At 53.1% G+C, this 9,767-nt stretch overlaps 1 protein-coding gene across 1 annotated transcript; it reads left to right on the top strand.

Moving 5' to 3' along the window:
- The first annotated feature begins 2,639 nt into the window (after window positions 1-2,639).
- LOC144031780 (uncharacterized) lies at window positions 2,640-5,496 on the top strand. The gene is made up of 8 exons (XM_077539205.1): window positions 2,640-2,708; window positions 3,361-3,411; window positions 4,202-4,405; window positions 4,519-4,629; window positions 4,715-4,873; window positions 4,981-5,066; window positions 5,213-5,390; window positions 5,471-5,496. The coding sequence occupies exons 1-6, from the start codon at window positions 2,640-2,642 to the stop codon at window positions 5,059-5,061; spliced, it is 675 nt and encodes a 224-aa protein (XP_077395331.1). The 3' UTR covers window positions 5,062-5,066; window positions 5,213-5,390; window positions 5,471-5,496.
- Window positions 5,497-9,767: the final 4,271 nt, after the last annotated feature.

The raw sequence follows: 9,767 nt of genomic DNA, 5'->3' as shown, positions 1-9,767 counted from the left end.
TTTAATGGCTTATTTACGTCTTAGACTGCCGCGAACGGGATGAATGACGTCATCAAGACCAAGCCACCCGCGACAGCAGAGGGCGCTGTCGCTGGGCGTGGGGGCCACGTGTCTACCTCGGGACTACAAAAATGGCGGCGGATTTGTAGTTTTCGCTTATTTCGGTTGTTTTTGGAATAATGCTGTGCATTTGGCACGTTTTTCGGTTGTCATTTAACTTAATGATTCATTCTTTCAACTGTCTTTTGTGAAATAAACTCATCCAGGGAATTTTAATGGCTTATTTAGGGTTAGGGTTAGGGTTAGGCGCCGGGCTGACCCCGACGCCCCGAAGTCGGAAATGACGTCGGTTTCGCGGAAGCCTTATGAATGGCGGTCTATGGGAAGCTGGAATTCGACTTGGAAGTTAGCCACTGTGCTAACGCGCGCTCCATTGACTTTGAATGGCGGGGGCATAACTCCCGCGCGCCAGTTGGAACCGGGTTTGGAACGAGGTCGCGATTCCGGGTTCCGGTGAAAATGTCGGCTAATCGAAACGGGAAAAATCGCCGCGGATAGTGCGAAATTCGTAGGCGCCGGCGACGCGTTTCGTTTGAAAAGGTTTTTTGTTTAAGTATTTTTTAAGGGCCGTTTTAAAAACGCGGGTGCGGTTCGGGCGAGCGGACACCAGGTGTCGCGTGTGAGCCCGGTCGAATTCCAGGAATCGCGCACGGGTCGTATTCCGTGAACCGCGCCGGTCGGAGTCCGGGAATTGTACTTGTCGTGTTCCGTGAACCGTGCGCGTCGGTTTTCGGGAACGGCGGGGTCGTATTCCGTGAATCGTACGCGTCGCATTCCGGGAACTGTACGGGTCGTAATTCCGTGAATTGTACCGGTCGGGGTCCGGGAATTGTACTGGTCGAATACCGGGAATTGCGCTGGTAGTGTTCCGTGAACTGTACGCGTCGGATTCCAGGAATTGTACGCGTCGGATTCCAGGAACTGTACGGGTCGGATTCCAGGAACTGTACGCGTCGGATTCCAGGAACTGTACGGGTCGGATTCCATGAACTGTATGTGTCGGATTCCAGGAATTGTACTGGTCGTATTCCATGAACTGTACATGTCGGATTCCAGGAATTGTACTGGTCGGGGTCCGGGAATCGTACTGGTTGAATACCAGGAATTGTACTGGTCGGATTCCAGGAACTGTACGGGTCGTATTCCATGAATTGTACTGGTCGGGGTCCGGGAATTGTACTGGTTGAATACCAGGAATTGTACTGGTTGAATACCAGGAATTGTACTGGTCGTGTTCCGTGAACTGTACTGGTCGTATTCCATGAACTGTACGCGTCGGATTCCAGGAACTGTACGCGTCGGATTCCAGGAACTGTACGGGTCGGATTCCATGAATCGTACGTGTCGGAGCCCGGGAATTGTACTGGTCGTATTCCATGAACTGTACGTGTCGGATTCCAGGAATTGTACTGGTCGGGGTCCGGGAATCGTACTGGTTGAATACCAGGAATTGTACTGGTCGTGTTCCATGAACTGTACGCGTCGGATTCCAGGAACTGTACGGGTCGTATTCCAGGAACTCTACGGGTCGGATTCCATGAATCGTACGTGTCGGAGCCCGGGAATTGTACTGGTCGTATTCCATGAACTGTACGTGTCGGATTCCAGGAATTGTACTGGTCGGGGTCCGGGAATCGTACTGGTTGAATACCAGGAATTGTACTGGTCGTGTTCCATGAACTGTACGCGTCGGATTCCAGGAACTGTACGCGTCGGATTCCAGGAACTGTACGCGTCGGATTCCAGGAACTGTACGCGTCGGATTCCAGGAACTGTACGTGTCGGATTCCAGGAATTCTACTGGTCGGGGTTGAATACCAGGAATTGTACTGGTCGTGTTCCATGAACTGTACGGGTCGGATTCCATGAATCGTACGGGTCGTGTTCCATGAATTGTACTGTGTTGAAATTGTGGAATTATATGTAGGCAACCTGGAAATTGACGTGACCGTCTATTGGTCAACAGCTGATTGCAGTGATTGGTTTTTGGTCAGATATGGCCCTTCCCACTAGTAATTTTTGAGCCAATAGACGTTTGGTTTGCCCATGGTGAAATTGTGGAATTATATGTAGGCAACCTGGAAATTGACGGGTTGTGTTCCATGAATTGTACTGCGTTGAAATTGTGGAATTATATGTAGGCAACCTGGAAATTGACGTGACCATCTATTGGTCAACAGCTGATTGCAGTGATTGTTTTTTGGTCAGATATGGCCCTTCCCACTGGTAATTTTTGAGCCAATAGACGTTTGGTTTGCCCATGGTGAAATTGTGGAATTATATGTATAAAACCTGGAAATTGACTTGGATGGGTTTTTTTTTTTTTATGGCGGGCGTTACCGTTACACCCCCTTCGCAGTGATTGGTCAATGGCCAGTTGCAAGGCTGGGCTGAGTCTATAAAAGCAGTCGCTGTCAGTGCCGCCTTCAGAAGTCAAGCGAGCAAGCGCAAAAAAGGATGGGTCAATATCTGGAAAGTCCTCCTCCTGATTATGACCAGCAAGGTATGATATTTTCTTTGCATGTGCACTTGCAAAAAAAAAAATCATGGGGTCTCTTGACAGATGAGACACCTCCACGATGGATCCCGAGCATTGTGCTCACTACACTGGAGCCCCAAATGAACATGGCAATGGAAACAAGTCAAGGGTAAGTTGGCGATGTCTACATCCAGGATGGCAACCTAAATTCCTTAAAGATGACATGTAATTCCTTAAAGATGACATGCAATTCCTTAAAAATGACACGCAATTCCTTAAAAATGACACGCAATTCCTTAAAGATGACGTGTAAAATTCCTTAAAGATGACGTGCAGTTCCTTAAAAATGGCGCGCAATTCCTTAAAAATGGCGCGCAATTCCTTAAAGGTGACATGTAATTCCTTAAAGATGACATGTAATTCCCGGAAAGATGCGTTCATATTTGTAAACACTACTCAGTGAATTGCGTTTAGTGTTTTTTTATTTTTTTTTTCTATCTAGATTCACTTGGCCATGTTATGAGAGCGGATGGGCGTTTACAGAGCAAATGTGCCTCATCTCCATATCTATTATATGCATCTTATACTTTTCCACTACAAAATCGTAAAATAAAGTCTGTTTGTTGAAGAAAGCTTTTCTGAGTCACGCAGTTTTTGCTTTCACCACAAGGTGTCGCTTGACTGGCTAATTCTTAGCGTTTTTGTGTGGGGAGGAGGTGCCTTTGGCCAATCGGAAGGTGATTGGCTGCAGTACCGTGACATCACCAACACCAGACTATTTAAGCCTGCGTTTGTCCAACCCCCATTCATTCGCATCGAAGTGTGAGGGCAAGCACAAGAAAGCGCCGCTGCAGGTTCCAAGGATGAGTGAGGTGAGTTCCTGGAAATGTGCGTCGCCTTTGGGGAAAAGAGTCCGGTTTCAGGAATTCAAATCTCAAGCGAGTTCCCGCTCCAAGAATTCATCCACAACCAAGGTACAGTTCTAGAAATCTACCGATAGCCGATAGCTTTTCCCTGGCCTCCGAGGCGGGCCCCTTGCGTGTTTGAGGCCCCGCGAAGCGTCGCGTCGCGTGGTCGTTGCTTCGTTGCCCCGTCCGCGCCCGGTTCCTGGAATTGGACCCCGAACCAAAGTCCAGTTCCTGGAATTGGACCCCCAACCAAAGTCCAGTTCCTGGAATTGGACCCCCAACCAAAGTCCAGTTCCTGGAATTGAACCCCCAACTAAAGTCCAGTTCCTGGAATTGGACCCCCAACCAAAGTCCAGTTCCTGGAATTGGACCCCCAACCAAAGTCCAGTTCCTGGAATTGGACCCCCAACCAAAGTCCAGTTCCTGGAATTGGACCCCCAACCAAAGTCCAGTTCCTGGAATTGGACCCCCAACCAAAGTCCAGTTCCCGGAACTGTGCGGAGCGGGACCCAAGCGTAGCTAGCCCCCGCGAGGCCCCGCGCAGCGGGGCCGAGGACACCGGCCTCGCCTATGCCCGGTTCCTGGAATTGGACCCCCAAACCCAGTCCAGTTCCTGGAATTTGACCCCAAACCAAGGTCCAGTTCCAGGAATTCTACGGAGCACTCACTCCAGCCCCCAGTAAGTTCTGTGTCGCTATTGTGGAAGACATGACCCACACCCATGTATTATACATTGTTTTTTGTTGTTGTATAGGTGAACGTGAATTGCAATGAGGAGGAGCTCCCGGAAGAACCTTTCGAGCCTTTGACACAGGAGGTTTCTGTGCCATTAACACAGGCCTCCCCGCTGAGAACTACCAAAGATGTGAACAGGTCTGAGCAGAATGTGGGGGCTGGATGGCAACTTTCAAGGGAGCCCGGGGATCTCGTCTCTACTCCACAGTCCGAGGAAAAAAAGGTACACATTGGAGTAATTAAGGTGATATCCAGGAAGTCCCATGTCACTATTGTGGAAGTTTCCCCCCCCACCCCATTGCCATGGCTTCCAAATTGGATTTTGTCATTGTATAGATGTACATGACTGAAGACGAAGATGAGATGGACGTCATGGAACAAATTGTCTTTCCCTTAACACAAGAAGTCTCCCTGCCCTTAACACAGAAGGTCTCCTCCCTGCACCGGGTGAGTAGAATTCCTGGAAGTGGTTCAATCAAATGCAACACTGGCTCATGCCACCAAAATATGACTGTTTCCTTTCTGGTGACAGACAGGCTCACCTGGGGAAAAGAAGCAGCAAAGGAAGAGTGAAGACAGCAGCAAAAAGGTGAAAACATCTGACAAAACAGTGGGAGATGGACGGCAAGTTTCAAGGGAGGCTTCTCCCCAGTTGATGGAATTGGAGAATGTACGCCCGAGGGAAGCTGAGGTGAAATCCAGGAAGTCCCATGTCTCCTGTTGTTAAACTTGTTAAACTAACCCTAACCCTAACCCTAACCCATAGCTTTGTCTTCTATTTTGCTTTTTGTACTATAGTCTGACTTCAGTGACTGGGAAGATGCGGAACAGATAATGGAACATGCCTTGTTGGTAGAAAAACATGTCCAGCGCCCTTGAAATTTGTGAGTATAATTCCTGGAAGTAATTCTGTCATTGTAATACACCGACATGTAATATTTCTTAACCCCCGGGGGGGGGTTAGGGTTAGGGTTAACCCTAACCCTAACCTTAACCCTAACCCGCAAAATATAACATACTGTGTCCTTAGGATTGTGATACCACTCACACTCTCAAGTCCCGCAAGAAGAAGAAGATGAAGGAGAAGATCAAGTTAAAGAAAAAGGACAAATTCCATCCAAAAAGGGAACGAAACACAGCAAAAGAGATCTCCCAAACCAAATTCAGAGCCAACAACACTTCCAGAAAAAATCAGTCATCATAATTCTGTAAGTAGACTTGGGCTGCGGAGGGGGACTCTAATGTGGAAATCCTAAAATTAAACCTTTGTCATTTTTATGTCTTTCAGGGTCAACGAAGAAAACTCGCACTCACACCACAATTTTATTCCATGGTCAAAACTCTCTTCGAAAGAGAGATCCAGGAAAAGTTGGTCCTGAAAAAAAGGATACGGGAGATCGTGGCTGAACAACCAGCATTTCGACAGCTATGCCGGGAGCTGGAACTATGTATTGAGAACATTTGAAACCAAGTCCGAATGATGATCAAAAGATGTGAAAATTAAAGTCAATTTGGAATGTTGGAGTTCTGGTGGGTCTTCTTCCAGGTTTTTTACATTGTATGTTTTAAGACAATGCTGCATGCCTCTCACAATGTGTCAGGGTCGGTGGTTCCATTTTCCGCTTAAGTCCATTTCGAGGAATCCAAACCCAACCAAGGTCGAGTTCCAGGATTCTTACCGATCGGCGAAGCGGGCCCCAAACACGTCGAGAGCACCGGCATGGTGAGTCCCGGGCTGGGTGGTTCCGTTCCTGGCCTGAGTCCATTTTCAGGAATTGAGCCCCAACCAGTTCCAGGTCCAGTTCCAGGAATCCAACCCCAACCAACCAAGATCCAGTTCCAGGATTCCGACCGATGGGCTAAACCTGAGAGCACCGGCCTGGTGGGTGGTTCCGATTCCGTCCCCCGCTTAAGTCCATTTCCAGGAATCCAACCCCCATCCAAGGTCCAATTCCAGGATTCGTACCGATCAACTAACCTGCCCCGCGAAGTCCACTTCCAGGAATCCAACCCCAAACAAGGTCCAGTTCCAGGATTCCTACCGATCGGCTAACCTGACCCCCAAGTCCATTTCCAGGAATCCAACCCCAACCAACCGAGGTTCATTTCCAGGATTCCTACCGATCGGCTAACCTGCCCCGCTAGGTCGAATTCCAGGAATTCAACCTCAACCGAGGTCAACTTCCTGGAATCCTACCGATGGGCTAAACCTGACCCCCGAAGTCCATTTCCAGGAATGCTACCGATGGGCTAAACCTGCCCCGCGAAGCCGGGCCGAGAGCACCGGGCCCGGGGTGGGTGGTTCCGATTCCGTCCCCCGCTTAAGTCCATTTCCAGGAAAACAACCGCAAAAAAACCGAGGTTCATTTCCAGGATTCCTACCGATCGGTTAACCTGCCAGGTAGGTCGAATTCCAGGAATTCAACCTGGAGGACCGAGGTCAACTTCCATGAAAGCTACCGATGGGCTAAACCTGACCTCCGAAGTCGATTTCCAGGAATGCTACCGATGGGCTAAACCTGCCCCGCGAAGCCGGGCCGAGAGCACCGGCCCGGGGGGGTGGTTTGAAGTCGATTTCCAGGAATGCTACCGATGGGCTAAACCTGCCCCGCGAAGCCGGGCCGAGAGCACCGGCCCGGGGGGGTGGTTCGAAGTCGATTTCCAGGAATGCTACCGATGGGCTAAACCTGCCCCGCGAAGCCGGGCCGAGAGCACCGGCCCGGGGTGGGTGGTTCCGATTCCGTCCCCGGCTTGAGTCGATTTCCAGGAATTCAACCCCGAACCAACCGAGGTTCATTTCCAGGATTTCTACCGATGGGCTAACCTAACCCCCGAAGTCGATTTCCAGGAAAACAACCGCAAAAAAACCGAGGTTCATTTCCAGGATTCCTACCGATCGGTTAACCTGCCAGGTAGGTCGAATTCCAGGAATTCAACCTGGAGGACCGAGGTCAACTTCCATGAAAGCTACCGATGGGCTAAACCTGACCTCCGAAGTCGATTTCCAGGAATGCTACCGATGGGCTAAACCTGCCCCGCGAAGCCGGGCCGAGAGCACCGGCCCGGGGGGGTGGTTCGAAGTCGATTTCCAGGAATGCTACCGATGGGCTAAACCTGCCCCGCGAAGCCGGGCCGAGAGCACCGGCCCGGGGGGGTGGTTCGAAGTCGATTTCCAGGAATGCTACCGATGGGCTAAACCTGCCCCGCGAAGCCGGGCCGAGAGCACCGGCCCGGGGTGGGTGGTTCCGATTCCGTCCCCGGCTTGAGTCGATTTCCAGGAATTCAACCCCGAACCAACCGAGGTTCATTTCCAGGATTTCTACCGATGGGCTAACCTAACCCCCGAAGTCGATTTCCAGGAATTTAACCCCAACCACCACCCAAGGTCCAGTTCCAGGATTCCTACCGATGGGCTAAACCTGCTCTGCGAAGCCGGGCCGAGAGCACCGGCCCGGGGTGGGTGGTTCCGATTCCGTCCCTGGCTTGAGTCGATTTCCAGGAATTCGACCCCAACCATCCAAGGTCCAGTTCCAGGATTCCTACCGATGGGCTAAACCTGCTCCGCGAAGCCGGGCCGAGAGCACCGGCCCGGGGTGGGTGGTTCCGATTCCGTCCCCGGCTTGAGTCGATTTCCAGGAATTCAACCCCGAACCAACCGAGGTTCATTTCCAGGATTTCTACCGATCGGCTAACCTAACCCCCGAAGTCAATTTCCAGGAATTTAACCCCAACCACCACCCAAGGTCCAGTTCCAGGATTCCTACCGATGGGCTAAACCTGCTCTGCGAAGCCGGGCCGAGAGCACCGGCCCGGGGTGGGTGGTTCCGATTCCGTCCCTGGCTTGAGTCGATTTCCAGGAATTCGACCCCAACCATCCAAGGTCCAGTTCCAGGATTCCTACCGATGGGCTAAACCTGCTCCGCGAAGCCGGGCCGAGAGCACCGGCCCGGGGTGGGTGGTTCCGATTCTGTCCCCCGGTTAAGTCCATTTCCAGGAAACCAACCCCAAACAACCGAGGTTCATTTCCAGGATTCCTACCGATCGGTTAACCTGCCCGCTAGGTCGAATTCCAGGAATTCAACCTGGAGGACCGAGGTCGAATTCCAGGAATGCGACCGATGGGCTAAACCTGACCCCCGAAGTCCAATTCCAGGAATTCAACCTGGACCGAGGTCGATTTCCAGGATTTCGACCGATGGGCTAAACCTGGCCCGCGAAGCGGGCCCCAAGCGCACCGAGGCCCCGCGAAGCGGGGCCGAGAACACCGCCATGGTAGCACCCGGGGAGGGAGGTTCCGTTTCCGGCTTGAGTCGATTTCCAGGAATTCGACACATCCAGGGTCGATTTCCAGGATTTCGACCGATGGGCTAAACCCGGCCCGCGAAGCGGGCCCCAAGCGCACCGAGGCCCCGCGAAGCGGGGCCGAGAACACCGCCATGGTAGCACCCGGGGAGGGAGGCTCCGTTCCCGGCTTGAGTCGATTTCCAGGAATTCGACACATCCAGGGTCGATTTCCAGGATTTCAACCGATGGGCTAAACCCGGCCCGCGAAGCGGGCCCCAAGCGCACCGAGGCCCCGCGAAGCGGGGCCGAGAACACCGCCATGGTAGCACCCGGGGAGGGAGGCTCCGTTTCCGGCTTGAGTCGATTTCCAGGAATTCGACACATCCAGGGTCGATTTCCAGGATTTCGACCGATGGGCTAAACCTGGCCCGCGAAGCGGGCCCCAAGCGCACCGAGGCCCCGCGAAGCGGGGCCGAGAACACCGCCATGGTAGCACCCGGGGAGGGAGGCTCCGTTTCCGGCTTGAGTCGATTTCCAGGAATTCGACACATCCAGGGTCGTTTTCCAGGATTTCGACCGATGGGCTAAACCCGGCCCGCGAAGCGGGCCCCAAGCGCACCGAGGCCCCGCGAAGCGGGGCCGAGAACACCGCCATGGTAGCACCCGGGGAGGGAGGCTCCGTTCCCGGCTTGAGTCGATTTCCAGGAATTCGACACATCCAGGGTCGATTTCCAGGATTTCGACCGATGGGCTAAACCCGGCCCGCGAAGCGGGCCCCAAGCGCACCGAGGCCCCGCCAAGCGGGGCCGAGAACACCGCCATGGTAGCACCCGGGGAGGGAGGCTCCGTTCCCGGCTTGAGTCGATTTCCAGGAATTCGACACATCCAGGGTCGATTTCCAGGATTTCGACCGATGGGCTAAACCTGGCCCGCGCAGCGGGCCCCAAGCGCACCGAGGCCCCGCGAAGCGGGGCCGAGAACACCGCCATGGTGCCACCCGGGGAGGGAGGTTCGGTTCCCGGCTTGAGTCGATTTCCAGGAATTCGACCCCATCCAAGGTCCATTTCCAGGATTTCGACCGATGGGCTAAACCCGGCCCGCGCAGCGGGCCCCAAGCGCACCGAGGCCCCGCGAAGCGGGGCCGAGAACACCGCCATGGTAGCACCCGGGGAGGGAGGTTCGGTTCCCGGCTTGAGTCGATTTCCAGGAATTCGACCCCATCCAAGGTCCATTTCCAGGATTTCGACCGATGGGCTAAACCTGGCCCGCGAGGCCCCGCGAAGCGGGGCCGAGAACACCGC

Source organism: Festucalex cinctus, chromosome 12 (genome assembly GCF_051991245.1).
Source record: "Festucalex cinctus isolate MCC-2025b chromosome 12, RoL_Fcin_1.0, whole genome shotgun sequence".
Classification (NCBI taxonomy): Eukaryota; Metazoa; Chordata; class Actinopteri; order Syngnathiformes; family Syngnathidae; genus Festucalex; species Festucalex cinctus.
This window is presented reverse-complemented; position numbering and strand designations above follow the sequence as displayed.

Bases quoted from the DNA above. Each gene is read 5' to 3' on its own strand.
- LOC144031780 (XM_077539205.1), top strand. From the start codon at position 2,640: ATGGATCCCGAGCATTGTGCTCACTACACTGGAGCCCCAAATGAACAT. The intron at 4,630-4,714 runs GTGAGTAGAATT...TTCTGGTGACAG, and splicing joins AGGTCTCCTCCCTGCACCGG to ACAGGCTCACCTGGGGAAAA. The intron at 4,874-4,980 runs GTGAAATCCAGG...TTTGTACTATAG, and splicing joins TACGCCCGAGGGAAGCTGAG to TCTGACTTCAGTGACTGGGA.